The sequence below is a fragment of the Anopheles coluzzii genome, chromosome 3, assembly GCF_943734685.1.
Source record: "Anopheles coluzzii chromosome 3, AcolN3, whole genome shotgun sequence".
NCBI lineage: Eukaryota > Metazoa > Arthropoda > Insecta > Diptera > Culicidae > Anopheles > Anopheles coluzzii.
The window spans coordinates 22,418,384-22,446,034 of NC_064671.1; the positions used below are offsets into that span (position 1 = coordinate 22,418,384).

General features: G+C 47.5%; 2 protein-coding genes across 2 annotated transcripts in view; both read left to right on the plus strand.

Moving 5' to 3' along the window:
• Positions 1-27,651, plus strand: part of LOC120954768 (probable nuclear hormone receptor HR3) — a 509,904-nt gene that overhangs the window by 120,437 nt on the left and 361,816 nt on the right. The window lies entirely within an intron of this gene.
• On the plus strand, positions 289-26,357 carry LOC120956895 (ras-related and estrogen-regulated growth inhibitor-like protein). Its single transcript, XM_040378693.2, has 5 exons — positions 289-1,184; positions 14,699-14,855; positions 21,038-21,351; positions 25,123-25,291; positions 25,397-26,357. Exons 2-5 carry the CDS (start codon positions 14,780-14,782, stop codon positions 25,531-25,533), a joined length of 696 nt encoding a protein of 231 aa, XP_040234627.1. The 5' UTR covers positions 289-1,184; positions 14,699-14,779; the 3' UTR covers positions 25,534-26,357.

Genomic DNA, 27,651 nt, shown 5'->3' on the forward strand with positions numbered 1-27,651 from the left:
AAAGAAACGTATTACAATTATGAAAAAATATTAAATAATACTGATACTTCTGATACAAACGTTTCCTCGGTTATTATGGCACGTACCATAAAACGAGCGAGGGTCTATCGTTCGCTCTCAAATATGTTATGTACTCTCGCACGAATTTTCCTCTTCCCAGCACGATGCAATAACAAACCTCTCTCTCTGTCTCCCTCTGTCTCCCAAGCGTGGGATTTCCCTGACTGTTTCTCTCTCGCCGATTAGGCCGGGCGCCGGCAACCGACCAGATTTCTATAAATGAGAGTCCACATCGGGGTGCCGGCTTCAGTCGAACAGCATAGTTTTCCCGGTGCAGTACCAAACAGTACCGAAAGCGAGAGAAGAAGTTCCTCTGTGTGTAACGCGTGTACCGTCTGTAGTAACGTAACACAGACACACAGATACACATACAAGCACCCAGCATCACAGATACCACTGACGTCAGGTTTTTTGGCGTACGGTTTACGGCGTCGTGTATTAGCAGTTGTTGTAATCGCAATCGTGCACTGCAGCATCCGTGGCTAGAGTGGACGAAACACAACAGTGAGTGGGGTGTGTGAGTTGAAGTTTGCCGAGCACAACTGTTGCGATTTAGTAACAGCGGCAACAACACCATAACGCTAAAGTGAAGTGGGAATTACAACCGTGCAACAAGTCGGCTCCGCTGGTTGGTGGCTGCCGTGCTTATCAGTTGCAAATCTCGGCCCAGCAAATAAGTGCAGTGTGTGAGGGTGTGCAAGTGTGAAGAAGATAACAGATAAAAGTGTGTGTGTTGTGGTCAGAGCAATTGGAGAAGCAACCTCAGCAAAAAAAAAAAAAAAAGAAATCGGAAGAATGTGCAGTGAAGATTGTTGGTAGTGGTGTCAAGACGAATTGAAACGATTTAAGGACATTAAGAGCTAGTTTTCCTTTTGAAGGTTAAAGAAAAGGAATCAATTTAGTGCATTTTGTGTGAAATATTAAAGAAACAATTGCCCGTCGATCGAGTCGAACAGGGTTCGACGGCAAAGTGACAGCATTCTTAAAGCAACCGAAGGTGATTAGCCCGAATCCTTTGTGGCAGTGCAGTGAATAGGAAAACCTTGACGACCGTGTCAAAGACTTGCTGCTCAGCACAGCAGCGGCAGATCAGGCAACAAAAGAATTTGCCAAACCGACCTGAGGTAAGAAGCAGTCGAGCAGTAGTGCCATGGGTTTTGATTGTTTGAATATGTGGGGAGCGGGTTTTTTTTGCTCCATTTTGAGAGAAGGTTCTCGACTACACTGCCACTCGACAAGGGGGACATTGAAAGCTCCGTTTTCCATGAAAGGATCAGTTTTGTAGCGCACGTGAATGATAGAGTTCGGGGAAGGCAAACACAGTCCACTCCAAATTGAATGAAATGAGTTTTTTTTTCTACCCTCTCCTTTCATGACAAGTGCCTACCTTTACCATGAAATTGGCACAGAAAAGGTTTCATATTTAAGGGGGGTGGGGGACAACCCGATATTTGGGTCAATTTGTTGTAACACCCACCTATAAAGCTCTCTAAATATGAACCCAATTTTTTATGTGAACGTTCTGAGCCAACCTGTCCAAGCACAGCAAGCAGCGAGGGTGTAAGTACAGTTGAAAGTTCATCACATGCAAATGAGACTATCAAAAATGTAGTGAAAGATGTGTGGGTGTTTCATCCTGTTCACCCAAAAAAAACCGACCATATTCTAATGAATGAAATTTTACCCACACAAATCACACCGCTTCCACAGTACCCGTCATCCATCGACCGGATGATGGGGCAGATGATTAGTTAGCGTGCGCACGCTTTTCGTGTACAGGAAATTTCTCCCTTGGGACATGGGCAGCGGGAGCAGGGCATTGATCGATGGGCTGTATTAAAATCGTAGCGAGTAATAGCTCGTGTGTATGTATGTGTGTATACGTGGGATAGTAATTGGCTGTAATCCGTACCAAGGTGCAGTTGGAAAGTGTTCCCATCACACAAGCGGAATGCGATTTTTGAACTGCAAATGGAATGGTTTGCATCATACGTGAGGTAGGAGATTTATTAATTTATTACAGTTGCAAACTGGCGAACAAACCCATTCCGTTCAATTACGCTGAAAAAGAACTTTGACCGGATTATTGAATGTTGAAGACAAATTATGGGCAACAACTGCTCATCCACCGGTGCAATTTAATGTTTCTACGCAATAAGAATTTGCACCACAAGTTTCAGAAGATCTTGGGTGGTATAAAACTTCATGTTCATGTAGTTTTTTATTTAGTATTAAATTTCAAGAAGGATCTTTTACCCGAATTGTTAGCTGTACACGCTTCCATCATCCGAGAACCCTCCCGGACATGCGGGGTTGCCATGTACTTACCGACCCACGTGTATCAAATGTTCGAGAACGACACACATTCCAGAGCGTTCCGTACTGGGCTGCTGGTGCGGTACTACTGCTGTGCCAAATGTCAAGGTCAGCCCGATGCACATCTGCTTGCTTCTCACAGCTTCTCTCGGCCCGGCTCGGTGCTCGGGGGTGGCGGTTGTTTGGTTGGTACCCGAAGGTTTTGTTTCTCCATCAGCATGAAAAAGCGCACCGAACATGGGGCCGGCTGCGAGCAAGCATAACTGATCCGCTTTGTTGTTTTAATTTGTTTTCCATCCTCCGTAGCCCCCTTTGGTTGGACGCCCACGGCATCCTGCAACCAGGCGCCTCCATTTCCTGTAAACTCTCTTGATGTCTCTCACCGATGCGGAGGCAAAAAAGGGAATTAATCATTTTAAAGTTGTGGAAAGCAGTCTCCCCCCCTCCCATCACTTTATTGGCAAATTCCAAGTAAATCAGGGGACTTAAAATGGGGCCTTTGAATGGGTTTTTTTTGCTTCTGCTAAAGCAACACTTCAAACTCAAATTGTGATTTAAGCTCTTGGCGTGCTGCCGGCGCCAATCACGATTTGTAATGATGAATGTTTCGGTGTTTCGCTAGACGGTTGTAAAGGGGCGATGCTTGAACGGGTTGTTGCGTTGCATAATTTCGAAAAAAGAAAACCCCCCCGTCAAACTAAATCCCTCCCAAGCAACGCCCTTTGCATCCACCCTTCCAAGCGGTTAGGCAACGTCTGAGTGAGGCGAAAAGCGCGTGCACACTATCGGCCTAGCGTTTCTTGCAAGGGGGTTCCTTGGCGCGTGTGTGTGTGTGTATGCGGTTTGTCGCAACAAGTAGTGCGCAACGAAACTCGATACGGTCGGTCGAAATATGCGTGCTCCTCGCGTAAAGCAACGGCTAAAGTATGGCGGCATGTCTGATGCCCTAAGACTCTCGTGTACACACACACATACATACACACGCATTTATGAGTCACATAAATGGTCGCTCCTCATCTGTAAGCCGCGTTAGATGAATAATAATTGCGAAAATGTACATTCCTTCGCAGTGGTGCGCCAACGAGACCACATAACCGACCGGGCGTCTCCACCGCGCAGTAAGATTGGAAAGATTGACCACTAGCCGCCGCCACTAGGTTTCGGTCCAAGTGGAATGTTTGTAAACACACGCGTGTGCAAGTTCGTGACTGTTGCGGGTGATGGACGGGCATTGAGGTGTGGGTGGGTAGTTTTTCGACTCACGCCTTTCGGAGCGGGGGTTTACAGTGAGGAAACATATTTTTCAAGCAGCTTAAGCCGCCGTTTGCTGCCGCCACCGGCCGTCGCAACGGCCGAGCGATTGAGTAATCCCACTGTTGGATGCCCATCACAGCTGCGGTTTCGATCGGGTTGGGTCTCCCACGGTACCGCGGGGCTCATTATTGGGTTGGAATTTATCGTTTCGACCTAGAATTCAGCTGACCGACTCGGGCGTTTGATTTACTTTCCCTAGCGAGAGCATATGAAACGGGGAGAGTGAGAGAGATGTACACATTCCAATCTGTATGAGACATTCCAGCAAAAGTATTGGAAGGCTTGGCTCTACGAGTTAGAAGCAGCAAATTCCAAAGGAAACTGCTGATATGATGAAGTTCGATACTTGTATACAGTGTCGAGTTAATTTAATTGCAAAACGATCCTTCTGTCCTTCGGTTGCTCGGTTGTGCAAGAGAAAGAAAGTGATTAAATATTCACTTGTACGTGGGATCCACTCAACCAACATCAGTCAAACCCTTTTCAAGGGTTTCAATTCTTCGTGTCCGACCCTTCGCAACGGTTCGTGTACGAATCAAATCCTCCAGCCGTACGAAGCATCTCGAATTTCAGCTTTAACCCTTCTTCATGCCACCAAGTCCAACTCGAACGGACCGCCCGAAACAAAGAAACTGTACGTCTGAAGCACGTTCAATACTGTCCCCTCCCATCGATGGAATGCTGAAGAGCTACTCTACCCTCTAGCTTCAAGTCAATCGGTTCGATTTGTCCGTTGCTGATTGACGAACACACTTCTGCTCGTACTGCGTGCGGTATTGTGGGTAGCAAGTCCTAAATTAATTCCCGAAGGTTGACAACCCTACCTTTTTGCTCTTGCTGCTTGCAACGGGACGCCTCGTCGGAGGACGGTGGAGGTAAAGGTAACAAACACATTCTTTGCCTAGATTGTAGAGAATTTCCTCCTTGTTTTGCGGTCGAAACGATCGTTCGACACAGTCACTCGTCGCATTGCTTGCCGCATAAATGCATGCATGCGGCAGTGTGTGAGTGTGCGTTTGTTATGTAGGAGCCTAATCAGACGACCGACCCCGATCTCTCTCTTTTGCTGTCCTCGGAAAGCAACTCCACCGAGGTAGAAACGTACCTTTCCCCCCATTGGACGCACTTCCTCACGGACGGACGTGTGCAGCATGACTGCATTTTGACTGCATTCCGTTCCCGAGGCGTACGAAGAAAAAGAGAGAGAGAGACGTTCCTCAACATTCCAATGGGCCCGGTTGCCCCCCTTAGAATACGATCCCACACGCACACGCACGTCTTGGGATTTGGGAATGCTATTTTCGAATCCAATACCGACAAGCGGACGCCATTCGAAAGTAGCGAGCTGCACCAGGTTTGGGGACGCATCAGACGACGTGCCGATGCACACGATGATGACGATGGTGATGATGATGATGATGAGGATCGGGTCGCTCTTCAACTGTACCGTCGCTGCACGCAGCATCTATGCTGCGATGTCTCGCTTTGATGCGCTGCTCATAAATTCCTTTTTGCATATATAAATAGCGCCTGGGTAGGAGGGAATGTACGTGCTGTGTTCCCGGACACGGTAGACATCGACGCACCGTTCTAAAGTTGGATTTTAGCATCGATCCCACGCACGCATTCCAACTGTTGTGTGATTTGCTTTTGATGGGAATGTGTGGCCGCTCTGTCCGAGAAAGAGCATATGCAAAATTCTTCCCTGGAGCAACGTCGCAAAAGCGTGGATCCAGGTGGAGAGCTGCACGCGTAAACAGTTAAGGCACTGTTGAGTTTGGCCAAAACAACCCCATGGTAGAGCAGCTTGTTAGGGGGAAGCGGCGATGAGCCATTCATTCATATCTTTTCTGGATGTTCGCGGGACGGTTGGTGTTGGTAAACATCGTAAAATTGGCCCAAATATTAGTTTCACTCATCGAACCGGTCGGTATTTGTTTACGCTCACCAAATTGCGGGCCCACCTTTTGTTTTTATGCAGGGTAATTACAGTGCTCTCTTGCTCTCTTTGAGCTCGTACGTTCGCTTCCTGATTGCAAACGATCGTGGGACTCATTGCAAGAGGTAAGCAAATCATCAAGCAGCGCTGTTGTGGTTTATTGGAGAATGTAATTTTTGTTGTTGTTAGTACATCTGCGGCCAGTAGGAAATGTTTTTTTTCTCGAGCATATTTATCTGGCTGCTGCTGACTCAAGCGAAAACAATCCTCTCAATCAATGGAAAAATGTGGGAAAAAGTAGTGGGATGGAAATGAAATAAAAAGCCAGCTAAAGATCACATTCTTTTCGCCCTCCAGGGAAGTGTGACGCTGCCGATTCTTAGAACTGGAAACAATTTTCCAAGCCTGTATGGTACACTTTAGCAATCGCAGTACATCATTTCTATGCAGCTTCGATTTTAGAGCTGTCTTGCCTTGTCTAGATTGTTGTTGTTGATTTTAAACTATTAATGGGAATGCGTTTATGCTTTTATGGAATTTATAGGGTGGGATGATTTTATACATAATTCTTTGGAAATGTCTTGAAAAGATACAATTTTGGACTAAAAATCCAGAATTGTTTTAAACATGATAAATGTTTGTTGATGATTCACTGATTTTCTATGGCTATTATGACTTTTATTCTTCTGCAATGTATTAAGAAGACAATTTATCGTGCTTTAGTATTCATTTTCCCATACATTTTTGGTATATTTTCATCTTCCTTGATATTGAAGTATTTGTATCCTTCTGTATGTCGGTTATCATGATTTGTTTTAGTTAGTAGTTTAAATTTCTTTGTTTCTGAACCAACAGCTCCTAACTAAAGCAGACATGAAACAATTCAAGATGTGTTTAAGAATGATTTCATTCATTTCGCACGTGAGCGAGTAAGCATTCGTAGCGCCAACATGATTGCTTCACTCTTTTTTCTCCTCCGAACGCCCCAAGCATGACGTTCGTACGAGATGTGTTATTGTGTGCCTTTCTGAGCATACTATCCCTCACGCGACAGTTAATCATGTCTGCCCGTGTTCGGATCATTGTCAATGAATTTCGACCAATTGTTTCCACGCAATAAATTGCTCACGTGTGGGCACGAAGCAAAACTGCCCACTTCCCAGAATGTGGTGAGTCGTTTGCTTTATCTCCTCCTCACGACCGCTACTTATTGGTTTTGGGGGTTTGGGTCGGGTGGGATTCTTCTAAACCGATGGCCCACACCATCTCGCACGCGCACATCTGGAGCAGGTTCCACGTGTAGGACTGCGTCTGTCATCTTAATTACTGTGCCGTCCCGGGACGGGCGACAGCTGCCATGGGTGTAGCAGCAAGGCCATCGGAATTTTTACGATAATTCGACGTACCCACACCGCTAATGTATCGTCGCCATCGGTGCTCTAATAGTGGGAATCCTAGGAAGAAGAAAAACTAATTGGAAAACACACAACAGATCGGTGAGCAAAGATTGGACTTGAAGGTTGCAGCTTTAAAATTTCCCTAACCGCAGCGCATCATTCGCTCTCGCCGGTGCAGTTATGCAATTAAAGGTTTGATGGAAGGGGGGAGGGCATAAGCGTAATTTATGACATCGCAGGAATCAGCACTGATGTAGGAATGGATCTATTCCACCGTCCCTAAAACGAGCTCATCAAATGGTGCTTCCACTGATCCATCTCTTAAAAAAGGGGACAGTAAATCTTGCTTCATCCATCGTCAGCTCAATGATATACCACTCTCGCTGGAGTTTTTTCGTTCTTCTAATTTTGATGACTAAAAGGGAAGGTAATGAACAGGGACAGGGTATGAGGAATGAGCAACGGTTGGCCTTCGCCGGTAGCTGGCTGGGTGCACTCGAAAGTGAAATTAGGCCAGAGCTATAAAACCTTTTATCGGATCAACATCTAGAGCACCTGAATCCGCATCCAATGCGGTGGTGAAGGACACAGACACACACACACATTGATCAACCGCTTTCGCCCGTAAAGCCCTTTTGCGACAAAGTTCAGTGTTTTCCATTTTATCGCCGTGTTTTTCCAACGGCAGTAGCAGCAGCTCACATAGGTGTCGCAGCGACGCTCGTGAACTGGTTGTTTGTGTCGAAATGGTAGCAAAACAAACGTGCCCCGTGGTTCGGTCCTGATGGCCCCGATGGTTACTACAGAAGGGCGGTACAAGGGTTGGGATCTGCCTTTCCGATGGCCCTTGACAATGATCGTTGAGCGTCGTCCGAATGATGAGATAATTCCACGTACACCACGCATCACCACGCCTTAAGGTCGGGGTGCGCATCAGGTTGGCCAAACATGATGCCCCTAATACCACGCTGTCCCTGAGCCGTTGAATCGTTGGGGCTAACAAAAAGCATAATAAAATGGCTCATAAAAAAAAAAAAAACATGGGAGCAAACAAGTCTCGAACCGATGGTATAGCCTCGTCAACACAAACACGTTGATTCGATCGAATGGAAATTACTGAACAGGAGTGGGAAAAAATGAGCGATATTAAATGGGAGCAGGAATAAATTAACTCCATCACCAAGCCTGATTGGTGTGAAGCAAAATGCAACGCATACTGCAACATTGTGCCCGCGCAAAAGGGGAAGGATTAATAGGAATTAAAATTTCAAATAAATAATGAAAAAAGGAACAAACTAAATCCTCCTCCAACGCACTCAGTTCAAGGTATGATCGATGCACAAAACGTGCCAAAAAGGATCAAATTACGCAGACTCTGGAAGGCTTAGGCCTGGACCGCGGAAAAGCACGATTTTACACCGATTAGTCGCTGGCAGCTGGTGTGTGTGTGTGTTTGCTTGATTGTTTTTCCCTTCCTTTAGCGCTCCCTTTAGTTTGAAGCGGGGGAGGGAGATCGAGTGCACTAGAAGTGAGTTTATGCATTATTTATGAGGCCACCACAGCTCGGCACCGTTACGCGGGCTGGTAGCGCTTTTGAGGTTATTATTATGTTTATTATCGATGTATTACGGTTAAAGGGTGGTGTTTGCTCTCTCAACCCCCGGTGTGATGGGTAGGAGGTGTTAACGGCGAGCACGGCGACAGACACCAGCCGTCACACAGCCGTTGCGATGGAAAGTTTTTCCTCTGGAGCCGTCATTGTAACACAGTACGCAGAAATTCAAACACACGTCAACAGGTGAACATCATCAGCGTGAAGATACGCAGCTTGTCGGTGCAAAACAAAATGCAAATGAACGCGTCAAACTGTGCACGACGGTGTACCGCTAGCTCTCTAGCCACAAGCCGTCGGAAGATTAGCGGAATGAACATGCGATGCGATCGCAAACACAAACCCTTCCCCAAACCAGAATGAACCGGCAGTTGAGATTGAGCCGCGGGGTTGGAAGATCCCCAAAGCTGCCTTTTTATTGCCAGCCGCGTGAGCCGTAACTCACTTCGCACGGCCGTTCGTTTTCTGAGTGAGTGAGTGAGTGAGTACAAATGCGTCGCCAGCGTTTCTCGTTCGTGTGACGAAATTGCCCTGCTTCACGATCGTGTGTGCGCGCGCCCAGCAGGTGAAAATTGTGAATCAGAAGGAAGGGTAAGGGGGTAAGGGGGTAGGGAGGATCGTTCGAGAAAACCGGCTGGCGCCAGTTGACACTTTGCTACAAATCGGTTCCCATGCCCCGTTTTTTTTGTTGTCGCTGCTCTGCTTTATACGCTTCACGTTCCCCCGTTCATGTGTGGCGTGTTTCACACACTTGTGCATCATCAAAAAGAGGAAAAGAGGTTTTCGTTTCTTTTTCTACCAAACCTCCTCCACCACCACAATGTAATAAAAACCAGTGCAACAGGGGACAGAAAACAAAACAACCAAGCTCCATAATCCATAAATTCCATCCATTGCCTCAGCTTCTGGTGGCGTTCGTGTGCACGCAACCGGCAGTTTTCCGCGCGAGCGTTAAATTGAATCTTGCGCGCCACGCCCGCGTCGCTAAAACTGCCACCGCGCCAAGAACTCCGATGACAAATGCGTGCATCATTAACGTGGGGAGGGATGAAATGCTTACCCCCTTTTGTCCTGGGTAAGCCCCACGCCGGCTTAATGATGACACATTCCCGTTTGCGTGGACGCAGTTCCCGTTCCTTAACCACCAGAAAGGCAACGGATGGGTTATGGTTCGCATTCCTTTCTCGCACTGCAAGCCGAATACAAAACGCTTTTGAGATGACAAATGGTGGTGTGCCATCGCGTTGTGCCATCGCACACAGTCCGGTTTCTACACGTGCTGTTGGTCCGGTCCGGGGGTAATATTTAATTCGCATTTTGCTAGCGATTAACTTCCGGGGCAATGAGGGAAACGTTGCAATGCTGGGTGCTGTTGCTTACTTGGGCAGTGAGTCCTCCTACGGGTTGGGAGAAAACTGCTGTATTTCTTGGGAAAATGAAAACCGATGAGTGCTGTGACATTTAGCGTAACCTTTTCCAGCAAATGGAAACACACCTGGTGGGAGAATGGGTTAAAGTTGCACTCTAATTTGTAATAATTAGAGTGTGTTTGCAACCAGTTTCAATGTTGTGGGTGTGTTGATAGATTGAGCTACTAATTAATTGAATAACAGGCGCAGGTGTGTTGATTCATCGAAAGAGTCATCTCAATGAAAGTAAGAAATAGAGATACATATGGACAACTTATCTTTAGGTCCTAAACAAGTTAAGCTTCAGAAGACCTTAAAAACATAATGAATTCTTTGCAAAATTCTCTCAAAATAAGTTCAAAAGTGAAGTGACTCAACCGTTTTAATTGGCAACCATCCAAATGCACACTGTGTGTCCCGTACGTTGGGTTGCAAGATGTTTTTCAAAACTTTGGCTCCCTCAAACACCCCAAGAGGGCAACAAACTTGAGCGTTTTATGGACACAAAATAGCAAGCTGCCAGGAAATCAATAAATACAAAGGCGCACACACACAAAAAAGAGCAACTTTTACGGCTCAAACACAGTACTGTGTTTTTATCTTCAATGTGGCTACTTAAAAAAACCAGTTCCGTGTAGCGTGTGGGGCGTTTGCAAGATGACACACACACGGGCCATCATCATTATACGGCGGCCTGCGGGACTGCTGGGCCCTGGGCGATGAACAGTTGCCAAAAACTGATGGTTCAAAAACTAGGTTAATGGTCATGCCAGGCAAGCAATTTGTAATGCTTTTTTTTCTTTGGCTGTGTATGTTGTCCATTCACCACTCCAGTTTTGTGGCTTGTGCATGAGGACATAAAAATCGTCCCGGAACTTTGCAAACACGCTCACGACCGTTGGCTTGGGGCCAGCCTGGCGACAAATCGAACCAATGAGGTGGGATATGATTGGGTCTTAAAAAAAATAATGATGCGGTCGTTGACAGGCATTTGGGCGGTTTTTTTAATCTTTTTTTTTTCTTCTGTCGCCAATCAGTTAATTGGTGGATTGAGCAGGCGAAGGAGTTGAGACATGACTTTGCGTAGCGAAAACCCCCCGCTTCGGGTAGGGATTGGCTAGCTGTTTGTAGTAGCGCATCATCTTTTCATCACCTAATCGGGTTGCTTGAAATGGACGACATGTTTTCGTAGGCAAAAAATATGCCTTTCCGATTTGTTTTTACTCGTTTGGGGAAAGAGATATAGGCGTGCGAACAAGCCGCTCACGAATCGTGAACCGGGACCGGTAAAATTCCGGTGCCGTACAAGATCAAGCAAACGGAGCAAACATGAACCACCCGTACCTGCCTGCTACCTTCCTGCTTCCTGCTAACGGTTTTCCACTCCTTTCGCGCAAAACGCTCTGTTTTATTTAAAACAAAACATTCATCGTTGCGCCTCTCTTTCTCTTGTATGTATCGAGCATGAAAATCAGGCACTCGCTCTCTTTGGTTGGCTGCTTTTTTCCCCTATCTCCTTTTTCTTACCAGCAACTAAATATAGCATCATAATCCGGTTGAAATGTCATTACAGATCTCTGTTTTGTTGAGCAGCAGCGTGGTCCGCCGCATTTTTTTGTTGGTCGCTCATTCACGCACGACACGGGGGCTTGTTTCGGAGCTTGTGTCCGGCACTGCTTGTGTCCGTTCAGTTCAGTTTTGCTCGTTCTTTTAGTGCGAGGAATTTCCTGCAAAAGAACGATCGTCGCGAACGGTAAAAAGAAGACAAAACCAAACAAACACTCGAAGGAAGGCGCGTTATTTTTTTTGGGTTTTTCTCTTCCTCCGATGATACGAAAAAACCCCTTTTTCTCACGCGAATGGACAGTTGGGAAAGGAAAGTCCCCGGTTGCTGACAGTAGTACACAAATGCACCCTGCCGCCGGCCACGGCCCAGGTTTGCGGTACGGTTTGTTTATGTTGATTGCTTGATTCGCATAAATTCGCGCACACTCTCTCAACGCGTCACAGAACAGCGTCGCCAAATGTCGCCAAATGGTTCGCACGATCGTCGAACAAATCAGGCACGAATTGCGTCGTGAGTGAGTGATATTTGTTCCCACCCGGGCGGGCGGGATCTTCGTCAGCGTTTCGGGGAATGCGCCTCAGGAATGTGCGACGGCCCCATCCCATCGTGCGAACATCGTCATTAGCGGGGGCCTCAAGAGCTTGTTCAAGGTGCTTAATCATAGTGCTGCAGGCTAGGGAAACAACAGGAATTAAAATCGTTTGTAAATGGCAGGTGTGGTGCATTTTTTACCCACCCACCCAACGAACAAAAGCGAATGATCCGGAAAAGAGCTGACAAACATACAGTCACGGAAACGTATCCTCTCCATCCAGGGAGATAGAGGGAAGAGGTGATTTTTGATCAGCCCAGTGTGTTAATGTTGTTTTATTTTAAGCGAGCTCATCAAAACATCAAACGGAATTCCAACCGATGGGTCTATTTTTGAACGCACCCATCAGACGGGACCGTTTGGTGCTTCACGTTTTGGTCCCAGTGGGATGGGACATTTTTAATTCCCAAGCAGAAATGATGCAGCTCGTTCCAGGGAAATGGCCTGTCAATGCGGAGTCAATAAAAGCAAGCTGACCAAACGGTGGATGAGTAATTGTGTGGCTGAATGCGCCCGCAATGGAGCGTTGCTAACATCGTTCGCCGTAAAACCAGCTTTCCCTGGAACCCGGTTGAAGTGTGTGTTATGTGAATGTCCCCCTTCACTAATGACGCCATTCGAATTCGTCCAATGACCGATACGCAATCACGTTCCAGCTTCGTGCTCAAGCCGCCGAGCCCTGGCAGTTGTTTCTAAAGAGATGCGGTTGTGAAATTGACCGATTGTATTGGTATTGGTCGGTATCGGACAGGTGGTCAATAGTGTTTTGTTCGCCACACATGTCCGCAACTGGCGCTGACAAAAGGATGCGGCCTAATGAGACGAAAGAGACACCCGGTTGGGGACGGGTTTTAGCTGAATTAGTTCGGCCATTCGATCCGGCCCGCAGCACAAAGCAGGCACGTTTTCCGACACATCCTTATGCTCTGATTGGTGTGGTGCAGCCTGCAGTTACGTAGAATCGATGCGAGCGTTAGTGTGTGTGTGTATAAGGCTTTCCAATGCAAAAGCACACGTGGCTCGAATGGTGCGGATTAGTGTGTTTTTGTGTATGTGTGTTATTTATCACCCAAAACATTGCTCAATTCAAACTCCGATGTGTGCTCCGGTTTATTTATTGCTATTAATCTGACGTCGTTGACAACTGCCGAGTCGTGCATTGCACAAATGGCATAAAGATGAACCATTTTTTTAAGAAACAGTACCTTCAAGCAATACTGCGAATTGAAAAAAATCAACATTGAACAGTGAATTGAATGGAAAAATACTCCCGCACACACACATAGATGAAACCCACAGCTTTTCTGCAAATGCCACACGCAGCATCTTCAAGGGCACGGGAGATGGCTAAAGATGGTGACGTCACGCTTCACAACCATGACGTGTAACACGGTATGCTCTTTTGGGCGCTTGTTAGACGAGGGGATGGGAGATAGGTAAGCTTGTGCTTACTGGTGTTGGAGTGGAAATGGAGAAGCTATCGGTACCGCAAGAGCCCACGCTGTGAAAACAATCTCTCGTTCCGTTTGCTTACCGTACGGTACGAGTCGTCCTTGCCCAACGCGTACCACGCGCGCAGACTGGTGCTGCTTGTGGCATTTGTTTTCTCTTAGTGTGTGTCACGTCCTAGTTGGTGGTGGTGGTGGTGTGTTGGTGGCAGAGAGTTTCGTTAGCAACTGTGTGAAAAAGGCTCATCTTTGGGTTACGCAAAAAAGGAGGAAAAAAGGGGAGAAAGTAATCAAAATTGAAAATGCTTTAGGCGTTCGTCCTACAAATCTGGGTTAGCAAAGCACGTGTTTTCGGTATTAAAGCGGAGGGGATGAGCACTCTGTGGAGGTTTTAATGTGCTGAAAAATCAGAAAAAAATACAAATTTCTTTCAAAAAAATGAAGAGTGGGCTAGAAGCTCAAACGTTCATTCATCACCCAACCTCAGGTTGAATTTTTAATGATACACTCTACTTGCTTCACTACACAAAGGAAAGCATCGCGCAACAGCATCCATTTAATATTGCAATATTTAATTTCAACTTTCCATCGCACCCCCGGCCTCGAGTGGGCGGAAGAAGTTTTGTAATGCAGCTGGCCGTGGAAAATTAATTAAAAACCCACTCATCAGCAGCAAAGCGATGGACAATGGTCGAGTTGGTGGTGGCGTGTCCAAATAAACACACGCAGCGCTTGTTGCGCACCGATGACAGTTTGCCCTTTCCCATCAGCAATTGCACTTGTCCTTGCGTTGCAGAATGGAAACGCAACTCTTCATTTGCATCTCGATAAGCCTCTTTGTTTTGGGTGCTGGCGTGTGCTGCGTGATGATGGGGCGAGTGTGTGCTATTTCTATTGTGAAAATAAAGTTGTGGTTGATGTAGATGGTGTTTGGTTTGCAAAAACAAGGTTTCTAGATCAGGGGGTCTATATTCTATAGACAATCGCTACGACACTGGACTTAGTTCCTTTCCTTAATCAAGCTTTATTTCTCTTCCATTTCAGATTTGGGTCACTTTACAAAAGGGGCCCTTAGGCGCTAAATTGAACAAAACCATAGTTCCAGCAGCAGAGGACGTGGTCAGGATGAAGACGGAGGAGAAAACAAATGTACCCCGGGTACGGATAGCGGTGCTCGGAAATGTCAATGTCGGAAAATCTGGTGAGTAATAGGACATTGTTCACAATAGTTATTGAAGGTTATTAATTCGAAGGATCTTACAGAGTAGTGTCCTAGATGTTGGAAAACAAACATTGCCGCTGGCAGAAAATTAGTACTTTGTGGTAGGATTTCACTTTTTTCCTATACATGTATCGAGGAGTAAACAAAGTCTTGATAAATAATACATGCTCAGTTCTAGAATAAACTTGAAGGCAAATATTAACCAAAGGCCTCCACTTCTTCGCTTGTCTACAACACTCTCCTTTGTTTGATAATAAACAATCGGTCCAGTCCGTGAGCATATCCTTCGGCGTGCAAGCATTCGAAACTGCACTGATGCTTCACACCGTTTCTCCTCTACCGTATGGGCGCAACGGCTGTTTCTCATTCACGATCCACAGCTCGTAACTAAGCCTGGTGGAGTGGAGTTTTAACAACAACACTGACTCGCGGCTGTGATATTCGGCTAGCACCCAGGAATCAGACCTTGAACGACGTGCCCTCGGAAATTTGATTCATCCAGAGCGGATTTGTTTGTTGTTCTTCGCTCGCCAAACAATCGCGTCCACGCAGCCGTGGACCGTGAGCAACTCGACAGCTCGAGGGGACGCAAACGTCCCCAAGCGAAACATCATCCCTTTTCGTGTCCTTCGTTGCTATGGATTTTTAAAACCTGACCATGGACTTGGGACCATGTCCGCTGCCAACATCTGAGCCAACCAAAAATGATTCGATTTATTTGCTCTTCCCTCAATTGGCTGTTTGAAGTAAGCGTATCGAATTGGCAGCAAAGATTTGTTCATTTATTGACGAAAAGAGCACACTTCTCAACAGGCGTGCACTTTTGTCTATCATGGATGCACGATTCGTGAGATTTGGCTGAACTGTGAGGCAGCACACGACGCTACGGAACGTGATCACCGGCAAGCAAAAGCCGCCCACGGGAGTAGCCGGGGGTAAAGAGCATCAGCTGGACTTTGGGTGGTGTTTTGTTACCGTGTGAATCATCAAACGCTGCCCCGGCCGGCCGTGTATCCATTCTGCGCCGAGATCTTTCAAATACGGCAACAGTCTAACGCGGTGTCCGGCCTGACACGACAAGGAAAAATGAGCACCGCGGGGAAACATAAACGAAACGTGCCAGTGGCAGCGGCAGTTGGCCCGTTTGCTCATCGACTTGGCACCCATTCAAAATTTGGCACCGTTCGGGTAGAAGAATATTGTTTAAAAGAGCTGTGTGTGGTGATGAAAAAAAACTATTCTTTCCCAAGTTTTTTGGGCCGCTTTGGCGGTATAAAAAAGCAGCAGGGCTGATTACTTTTGCAAACATTCAGGATTGTTCTCTGCACTGTCATGTCTGCAAATACAAACAAGAAAAAAAAACACAAAAATTCACTCAATCTTGCTGGCAGGATGGATGGTAAGTGAACGCCATCGAAAAAAACCCCTGCAACCTCAAGCTATGGTACCATTTTGCGACAATTATGAAACCGTCACTCATCGCAGCCGACGCTCAGGGCAGCCAGGGGTGGGGGGGGGGGGGGGGGAGGTCCGGTCCTCAACGGACCCAACGAACGTTGCCAACTATACCGTATCATGTGTGTATGTGGGGAGCAAATACTGCTGCCAAATGTTGATCGATTTGTTGTTCCCTCATTCAATTTGAAAGGGAAATATTTCTTTTTGCCGCTTCCGATCGGATAAGACTGCACTGCGCTTGGGGACTGAGTTGGGTGCGAGTTTTGGGTGCATTTTCCTGTGCGGCAGTGCGGCAGATAGATATTTTCATTTCCACGACTGACAGATTCCTTTTGCCCGCTTGCTCCAATCCTTCCCCGGGCACAGCTGGGTGGGGTGCTTCCGCGGTTTGGCGACTCGATCCTTTGCCGGCGCGACCTTCAGGGCGCTGTACTGTTTCGCAAAAAAAAAGAAAACAAGCGGCAGCGGTAAAAAGGGTAGAGTGCAGAGCAGCAATGCATCATATCGCGAAAGTACGGACGGGATCGGTGGATTATTTTTAACCCAGGTGTGGGATTAAAACGGTCTTGGTTGTGGAGAGCGCATCGCGTTACTGTCTCTGTTTTCTTTTGCCGTTTTTAGTGTATTTTCTTACCAAACGTTTGCTTCGGAAGAGGATTACTGTGGCCCAGGGTGATGGTGATGGTTACCGTGTGAGAAGTATGAGGCGTTTGACTTTTTGGTCCACAAAAAGAAATCGATTGAAGTTGAATGATCGGCGTGACGAAATGCGTCCTACAACATCCGGGAGTTCGAGAGGGAAATCCCTGGAAGGAGGAGGGATAAAGAAAAATAAATAAATGCACTTTTTATACTATTTGAAAAGGAAATTCTGATTCATCTAGAAGTTCTAAAGAAGAGGTAGAAAAAAACATATAACAAACACGGGATAAAGTCCATCGGTGTACAGAGCGCACCAACTGATTGGTATGGACCTGTCAGAAGCAATCGCCGGCTGAAATTGAGATATATAACTTTCTACACAGCAGATACGGAGGACACGGATGGGGATAAACAGCCGAACAAATAAACTTGCAACTTTTCCCAACCGAACCGGTTCATCATGATGCACTGCCACACACACACTGAGCTGCTGTGTGCATCGGGAATGCAGGTGGGAAGATGTAGAAATTTTCCATCGTGCGTTACCCGGTTGCATACGGAGAGATGTGTATGTCCATCTCCAATAAACAACAACGAGGGCCTGTGACGTGAGGTGCCAAAGGGAGGGTGTGAAAGAGAGGTTGTAACATCTCCCTAGGCGCGAGTTTTTGTTTACGCGCTGCTGCAGCATGTGTGTTGTGCACATTTTAACTCAATGAAAGTTGTTTGGAGCTCTGCGCTCTGGTGCATTGCAATGCCGTTTAACTGTGAAAGAGTGAGAAATGGCCCAATTTAACGATGGCAATAATTCGATACTTGCGTTGCAAGCTGAACGCTGCCTGCTGTGGCGTATTTTGTAGCTCGAATTGCTCGAAATTGCTAAGCTAAACGGCTGGGAGATGCATTAGCGTTTGAAAATGTGCGAAATTGTAGCAATTTTCTACGTTCCAACTTCGAAGCTGTTGTGTTTAACAGAGCGTTTAATAAAATAAATCAATTTACAAAAAGTTAAAAACTGCCGCTACTGCGTACATTACGTCCCTTAGTAGCGGCACTAAACTGTGCGAACGTGCATTGGCAGCCGGTTCCGAAACGTCTCGTTTGCGTGTCGATGGGCGTATTTATTTTCTATCAATTTCCAAAACCACGGCGCAATGCACCGACTTCAGGAAACAATTTGATACAAATGGACGGAATGGTTTACTCTTACACTTTGCACGGCGTGGGTTTGATTTCCGTGGCCTGATCCAGGTTCTGAAATGTCGACTCGTGTGAGGAGTGAAATAGTAAACAACGGTGCGCAAGTGAATGAGCGATCACGCTGCGAAATGGTGGCAATTTTGCGCTAGCACTGCTGCAGTTGCGACGCCTTGTGAGAAACAGCATGTGAGTTCCTTTCCTTGGCCCGTCCATCATGCAGCCGAAGGGAAGTTCCATAAGGGGTAGAAATTGATTTATCGCTCACACTCCACCACCGTGTCAGCTGGCAGGATGCTTGACGATGCGGGAAAACCCTGTTCGGCCTGATCAAACGCAATTCAATCACGCAGCAAGGGCCTTTCATCACCGAAGGCCATTTCGGACCGCCACTCTCCACAGGACAGTTGCCACGCCGTTGGCCACTCATTGTTGGACCGTTTCGACGAGTCAATCCACTCAGGGGACTGAAGGCCCTCCAACCGTAACAATAAAATCAGTTCCAAACACTTACTGCCACGCAACCGGCAGCCCCCCTGATGTGTAAAGCTGTTACTTCCGCTTGGGTGCTTGTACTTGCTGTAGTTCGCTGTGACATGTTTCCATGTTCGTCCCCCCTTGTACCCTTGTATCCCTGGGCGGTTGAAGGGGAGTGAGATTGAAACATGTGCGGCAGGTAGCAAAACGTCAAAAAACTGTCGTCCTTTGTCTAATATGATGGGTTGTTGCTTAGGCCAACGAACCGATGCCGGTGTCGCACCGGGGCACTATTAAGTGTCCTATTAGTTGATGATTAAAGAACGGTTGCGGAAGATGTTCCAACCTGGGTTGGATCCTCCCCGGGGGTGAAAGAGGCACCCTTTGCGCTGACAACTGCCCACCGATAGTTGCGCGTTTGGCGCTTGCAAACCAAACCAACCAAAGCCCCGGACCCGATTCTAATAAGCACACCGGATGATCGGTCCAAACCTGGTGATTCTCATTTATCTTTCACCAGCGCACGACCCCCGCTAGCGCTGACAGGTTTGAGGCCGTCGACCTCAATTATTAGGCGGGACACCGCTGCCGTGCGCCACCAACGTGGCGGGAGATTGATGGCGTTTTTGCGATGGATGTTTTTTCGGAACGGATGTAACACGCCGTGCAGTAGCGGTCGACTGATTGACAGGTTCGATTCTTGGTTGAAACTCTCGCACACACACACGTACGTTTGCAGTTTTACAAAATCAGCTTGGTTTGTGTGTGTGTGAGTGTATTCTCTGTCCCTAAATGTGTGACACACTTACCTCATGGGTGTATCACTTTTCAGTAGCATTTGTGGAGTGGAGAGCCGGTTCAATTTTGCTCCGATGCCCGAGCAAGATCAAACTGATTGGATGTTTTGCTTTGGAGAATGTCAGTGGAAGATATTCTGCGCCCACATGATTTCTTCTTCTTTCCCCTTTTCGGAGGCAAAGAAACCAGAACAGACAAATCGATGGTCGGATTGGGTCACCAACATGAAAGGGAATCTGTCCAAGGTTAGCAGATGGTTGTCAAATTTATCAATTAGCTCAAAACAAACCGTCGCGTGTCGCCCACCACCACTCATCGTTTGAGGTCTGTACTTGAGGGTAAGCACTTCATTGGAGGGGTTGCAGAAGGAGACAAAAAAAAACACACGCACGCACGCAAGTTGCATTGAAAAGAGCAGAGGAAGAATGATAAGAAGCATAGAAGCAGCGATCGAGGGTAAAATGCTGCGCGTGGTTTTCTCAGTTATCGAATCTCGACGGCTGTCTTTGACCCAGATTGGGTGCACGGCACGGGATTTGAACCCCCAGTGGCCGATTTGTTCTCGTTTTGCTTTCGGTTGCGGTCGTAAAAAAGTCCCCCCACCCTCCCCAATGATGCGCCCTCACGCTGAAGTGATGTGGTAGTATGCTCTGGCTTCCGCGTGTCCGTGAGTTCTCGCGCGAGGGAAGATTGGTTAGGAAGAGCGTTTCATCACACCCGTACCGTCGCCTCGTGTCCCGGGAGTTAATCTCGGGGTGTCTCGGGAGAAGCGTGTCCATTCAAACGGTGGTCGATGGTTTTAATACACTTGTCTGCGCACCGAGGAATGCGACGAGGGACAAACAAGAGAAGAGACGACTAGCAAGGAAAGCAAGCGCACTAACAAACAGTGTAGCGTATGATTAGAGCCAGACGTGTCGGTATTAGCTCGATTATTGAGGTTAAGGAAAGATGTCTGCAAAGACGTTATCGACACAAGCACACACGCCCGCGCACCCGCATGACTAATGCGGTGTCATTTTCACTTTCCTTTCGGGGGACCTTGAAGCTTGTAGCCGTTTTTGAAATTGCCACCCGATTAACTGATCGTTCCGGCTGGCGTGTTACTACCGTCCGGTGATGGAACGATCATTCGCACGGTCATAATTTGTGGTGCGGCGTTGGACAACTTCCTGCCAACACGGTGAAGGTTACGTAGCAAAGTAACAGTGACGTAACACGTTCTCTAGAAGCATCCGCTCGAAATGACCACTGCAATTCCCGCTGCGCCCGTTTGCAACAGTGCGTTTCGCGTGTCTGCCACATGCCCGTGAAGACGACGTTGTAGCAGTTGCGAAGACACGTGTGTCCCGCTTTTCCGGCAGTACCACTATTTCCATCCATCAAGAGCAGTGCATTACAACAGGATTAAGGGGGGGGTGCAATTGCAGTAACTTCCCGATTTGCCAGAGTGACTACGGAACTTCCAGACTTTGGATTAGGAAGGATACACGGGAAGGGTACAGGAAATGGAAATATCTTCTCCCCAAGGTTAACTGATTGACTGATTGCCATTTCTCTCCTTCTTCTCGCACCCTCCTTTACTCCAGCCCTCACCGTACGCTACCTGACCCGACGGTTCATCGGCGAGTACAGCTCCAACACGGACCTGCTCTACAAGCAAACCGTCACGCTCGACAGCGGCGTGCTGGATGTGGAGATAGTGGACATCTCGGCGGAGAACGACAACGGCTTCCCGGTGGAGCAGATCCAGTGGGCCGACGCCTGCCTGATCGTGTACAGCATCACCGACCGGGCCAGCTACGAGTACGCCCAGCGGTCACTGGCCGAGCTGCGGCAGCTGCAGAACGCACCGTCCGCCTACCTGGTCGGCAACAAGGCCGATCTGGATCACCTGCGTGAGGTAAGTGTGGTCGTCCCTGTTTTACTGAGCTTGGTTAATTGGATTGGGCTCCGCACTTCAGCATTCGAGTGCCGCTTGTTGCCCACCCAGGGGAAAAACTGGGGTGAATCGAGTTCATCAAAAACAACATCCGCGGTTGGAGAGGGTTACGAGTTGACCGAAGGCTTAGGGGCCGGCACTGTGAACGCATCAGTGTGCGTGTTTATTGGAGTTTGAGTTGATGTTGAAGTTGTCGAGTTGAGGACCTAAGGGTAGTAGCGCTGTGCGTGTATTAGGAAGTTTTCCTACTTACTATTACTTTGAAAAGGCCAGCAGCTCGTTGCCCTTTCCGGGGAAAAACCCTACACAGATTTTGCTGTTTTGCACCAATGCCGGTGTAGTGTGATTGCCATGCAGCATGAACTTCAATTTGTGCTGACAGCGAACGAAGAGATGACATTTGCATTCGATGGTGGTACGGATGTTGTTACGGGGGTATTGCACCGCAGCAGTAGTGACAGATAATTAAGCCAAAACCCTGTTCCTCAAACTGCGAGACTTGGGAGTCTTGGGCATAATCTTTTTAGCACACAGCAGCAGCAGCACAGACAGACAGAGCAGCAGCACTCTTAACCTTCACGAAGACGGGTCTGCCCAGCGTCTGGATTATGTTGCGAAAAGGTTCATTTTTCACTGCCCGGCTTGGGTTTGGCGGGTTTGGCACGCGAGGCAAAGGCGGCAGATGGAAACGTACGACGTGTGCGTATGCGGCAATTAGAGCGTGACGTGAAATTGAATGGAACCTGAGCTCGCGGGACAGCTGCTGCTTGTAGCGTGCGCGGAAGGGAAGGCATTTTTGTGGAATGTTGAGCCGCGATGACGCTGGTGCGGTCGGAATCAATTTTCTTCGCCGAGTTGGGAATGGTAGTGGAGAAAGCTGCAGGAGAGAAAAAGAATAAAAAACCAGCAACGGTGGAGATACAGAGAGAGAGAGAGTTTTTGTTCCGTTCCATCATTGGGATCGACTTGGGGGGAAACTCATTCGGAAACTTTTTTGCCTTTAATTTGCCACGATTTCTTAGGAATCATTTTACTTCGAAAGATTCGTTTTTCATGCTCCTCCACCTGCTCGCTGTGCTTTGCTTGTGTTATCTCGATCACTTCTGCAGCCCATTAAATTGATGGCAAGATAGAGAGGGAGATGGTGAGCGTTGGATAGGGTAATCGGAACATTCTCCACCCTTCTGTGTAAACATTCACGATAGCATCGTAACAAAAGTATGCTCTCCCCCTGCACACACACACATACAAACCAACTAGCACCACTTGGCCCTTTCAGGTCCGCCAGTTATTAGTGGTTCCGCGAAAAACACCGGGCGTCTCCACCTCGCGCAACCGCTCAAACCTGGTTAGACAATGGAGGTGCAGGAGGAGAACAAAAAAAAAGGGGATAAACTGAACGTTTAATCCCTCGCCCAACGTGCTGGGGCAATTTCACGTGATCGTGGCGTGATGAAGATCTTGGCGCGCAAAGGCAGGGCCACTTGACGCTTCGTTCGCTTGCCGGCTGTTGCCGGTGAAATAAATCTATTATCGATTTGCTGCAAAGTGGTCTTGCGTTTGTGTTCGGGTTGGAGGGGGGGGGGGGAGGATGACAGATGTGTGAAATATTTTCAATAATCTCGTCGACAACTTACACATTTATTGATGGGATTTTCATTTTCACCTTCTCTTTTTTTGCTTTTTTGACCTATCATTTGCGTTAAATCATTATTTCTTTTCTGTTCTATTGTCGTAGCTTATGGATTGTTGAGCAGATTTCAAAACCGGTTATTTCTAGCTTATATTTGCTTTACTTATTACTCAGTTAAAAAAACATAAAATATTTCGTTCGATGTTCAAACAATATAAAATAATAAAACTATAACAGCAACATCAGAGCAAAATATTCAGATTAATACTCCTTTTAAATTTCTATTTCATTTTTAATTGTTTTTCCATATCTGTATTATTTTTGCATAATTATTCACAGTTAAGAATAATAAATAATCAAAAGCTAAACACAATTTTCTATTTTTTTAGATCCTCATTTTTATTTGTAATTGTTTTTAATCAGGTTGGGTTTGAAAATGATTTAAAGTACAATAAAAAATGACTAAAATGTTTTTTTTTTTTAATTTATGTCAGATAAGATATTTAGGAAAGTATTAATCTTAATTTTCTACAGAATTTCTCTTTCTGAATAATTGTACAATATTTGACTGGAAGGCACAGATAAATAACCCTGTAGGATGCACGCTGGGAGTGCGTGATTTGATAAACATTTCGGAAGTAAAACGTGCAACCGCAAGCACACGAGCTCAAGTTTTTTCGTGGTGGATAGAAATGTGCCGTTGTTTATACCAGCAGCCCACATTGATGCACTACTAAACCCAGTGTATTATTCACGCACGGATGGGTGTTTGTATGCAGCTTGCTGTGCATCCCGCTGCATCGTGTGGGCAGCTGGGGCTGGGAGCTAAGCTGTCGAACGGTTGCGATTAGCGAACAAGCGTCCCTGGTGGGTCTGACTGACTGGTATGTATTAGCAGCCGAAACCACACACACCACCGCATACCCAGTTGTCGCGGGTCCCTCGGTTTGGCCTCGTTTCGTGTCATCTCGCCCAATGCAATGCCATTGGGTTTGTGTGTCACCTGTTCCAACATTGCTCGCGGTGCCATTCATTAGTCACGGTGCAGCCATTCGCTTTGCCGTGGCACGATTACCCCTTGGGCAGATTCTTAGCCAGCCGGAAAGACAATAAGGGAAGGGAGGAGCGGCGGCAGGAGTGTAAAGGAGGACTCGATTCTCATTAACACGTGCAATTTGGCAAACGTGTTGTGGCCGGTACGGCTCGTTGTCAGTTTCGCAACGTTGCAGCGCGCGCGCGCCGACAGCGCCGAGGCAGCTTGTTAGCAGCAGGGCTAATCGAAATTAATTATGATGCCAATCGCAAACACTACCAGCCCCTGTCAGCTTTTTTGCCAACGCCAGCGCGGATTTCGCCAGACATTATCCAGAGATGGCCTATCTCGGGCTGACCTACTTTTAAGCGGCCGGCGGCGGGGTCCGCGTGACACTGCGTGTTTTTTTGCAGATTCGCAGACGATTAAGATGTCAACCCGAAAGGCCTGTGCTAGGACATGGGGGAGAACATAGAGGAAGACAACTGTGCCCCGCGGGCAGCAGGGCACAGTTCGTTAACCTTGGGGTGCGTACGCGTAGGATACGGCCAATCGGTGCCAATTTGTTAGTTTGCGGGACAAGCAAACACGATCAAGATTGTGGGACCAGCCTGGGGGGGGGGGGGGGGGGGGGGGGAAGGTCGCCACCGTCCTGTAGTGGAAAATAGCAATGGCATTTGACAAATGTTTTGTTTTGATCGGCAAAAGATACTGGCTTGCAGGAGCGGAGCCATTAGTTTCTCATCACATCCCTCTACAGAGCAAGCTTAGGCAGTAGTGAACCCCGCGTGTGTGTGTGTCGGTTTGGAGCATAGATTTATCAAGATGCTAAGATGCAAAGGAAACATCTCCGACACTGTGCAAAAATATTTGAAGCTGTCAAGCTTGGGACCGTCTTGGGCGAATCTTACACTGAAAACCACTTAACCTAGTTTCCGCGTGCGCCTGTTGTGACTATATCGGAAGGAATGTTGTGCTTCTTTTCCCATCCAGTTTTATCCCACTGTGCAGGCGAAGAAGTCTCTAACCACCATTCCATCTCTTACTCTCCTTGTTCGGCGTTCAGGTTCAGGAAACGGAAGGCGCATCGCTGGCCGCGTCGCACGCGATCGGTTTCTGCGAGGTGTCGGTGGCGGACAACACGCCCGCCCTCTACAAAGCGTTCGAACGGTTGCTGGTGGAATCACGGGCCCGCCCGGTCAAGCCGCGCAAGTTCTCCGTCAGCAAAATGTTTGGTAAGTTTGCATTGAATCTCACATCAAGTAGGAACTGATTTTTGTTAATTTTTGCTGTGTTTTTTCTGCTTTTCTTTTGCTCTCTCTCTCTCTCTCGTGCTACAGGAACGCTGATCGGTAACAACGGCACACGGCAACCGCCAGTCAGCCAGGGTACGGTCGTGCCGTGCCACAAAGGCGAGCTGCACAAGTCGCGCGTGATGAAGCGACGCCAGGCCTTCACAGCGACTGCCTCCCTATGACCGACGTCGACCACGGCCGAGGACAGCAATTAAACAAAGCAGTTTAGCAGCGGTGTGTAGAGAGGACCCTGACGACATGACGGCGTGGCGGGAAGGAAGGGGCCAGAAAAACCAAACCAAAATTTGTGATGCTAGAAATAATATTGGAAGTGATCCCCCTCCCCTCTTTTTTGGCTCCAACCGTCGTTCCCGCCCGTCGTCGTTTTCCGTGAGCGCGTCGTACCGCGTTTCGATACAATCGGCGCTCATCAATTGGCTCTTGCTCGGCTTCTTGATTTAATCTTATTAGAGTTTCCCCCTTTTCCCACCAAAACCGTATAGTGTCCCGCATCTCGATATATAAGTCGCTTCAGCATCCCGAGAAACGCCTTTATCGTTTTAGCTAAAGGTAGTGAGTTCTCGCGGAGGGAGGCTCTTTCAAAGCGTACTAGACAGCGATGCAATCCGGCGTGTGTGCGTCAAACTGTGTGTGTGTGTGTGAGTGTTTCTACAGACAGGATGTTGTTGTTGATCGTTTGCAAATCCTTTTTCCCCTCGGAATCGATATCCCTTAACCCCACTATCACACTCACTCTCTCTATCTCCCGCTTCACGTGTAACAGCAAGTAAACAGCAGCAGAGCAACATATTAGTAGCGCGTTTTTCGCAAGCTCGCGCCTCCTCCCCTCGTTCCTTGGCTTTTCTGGATGGAAAATTTTCCTTCCACAGCGGCACGTTTTCCACCCAATCGAGCCTCATTAGTGTCGTCGCCTGGCAGCGACAGCCGGAGAATGCGGGCTTTCCGGCCCGGCGAAGAAGGGATTCAGTTTCAAGCAGCTAGGGGGGGGGGGGGGGGGGGGAAAGCACTTCATCAGCGAAGAAAAAATGGTAAAAAAACGAATACAACTACCACCAAGAAAAAGGTGGCGTTAGTGGGGGGGTTGTTGCGGGAAAGATCGAAAAAGTTGTCCACGTGGCGCATAATTTTGAGGCCCACCGTACGGGTGGCATGCGTAATTGATTATTTGTTTTTTTTTTTTGGGGATGGTGGTGGTTTTCTGTGTACTCCTTCGTTTTGCATTGAACGGAAACTGAGCAGGAAAGGGCACACCACACATTCGCATAATTTTGTGCCATGTGTGCGGGAATGGGCCGACAAGCAGCACTAATGGGTGGGTGGAAAGGGAGCGCGACAGTATCACCTTCACCAGCGATTGTATAATCAAGTGCATGTGTCCGTGGGCGTGCAGTAATTTTCCACACCGAAGACAAACAGTTTCCAGTTCGCTCCGGTCTTTTGCTCCTGTTCTCGTTTCTATGACGGAATTAGTGACTGGAGTTGGGGCTTTTCCACAGCTAATACAGCTCTCGTTTGCTGTGAAGATGATTAACAATTGTGCAATAATAAGCCGAACGGCACGAGCACGATCTGGTTCTTGTAAATGTGTGGTGTTCTCGTAACGATTATACGATAAGTTTACCAGTTACATCATCCCGATATCGATGGTATCATGCTATTGGTTTGCCTTTAACGGAAAGTTAATCCTGTTCTGTTGAACTTCCGTTCGCTTAATTGTTTTGTTCAGTCTCGTGTCTTGCTATACAAACATCCAAATCTTGCCGGTAAGGCTCGCGTTTTTCCCACCCCGAAACGATGCTCTATCTCGCGGACAGTTTCAAGCTGTTTGTTCAAATTCGTCTTAGCGCAAAAACAAACAAACAAGCAGCGAAACGAGTCAAAACACACGAATCATTGCATTCAAAAGCAGTGTCCACAGGCGGCAAAGGCCTGATCGGTTCGCTGGAAAAAGTGCCTGGACATTTAGCTGGAAGTTTATTCCGAGTTTACTGGGAAAACACACACACACACCCAAAAACAAAGTCTCTGTGTAAAAATCCCGTATTTTGCGTTGTTTTCAACTAATCACCATCAGACCAGATCAATAGAGCGCTGGCCATCTGTTTGATTGTTGCTCCCTCGGGCGGGGGGGAAATTAATCCTGCTTTGAAGGATACGATTCGCCATAAATCCCAAACCTGTTTGTTTGTCGCTCATCTTGCAAGTCATCCACAGCCAGGTGCCAGGGCATTGCTGGCAATAGAGGGCAGTTGTTTGCTGCGAAACGCCTCTGTCTATCA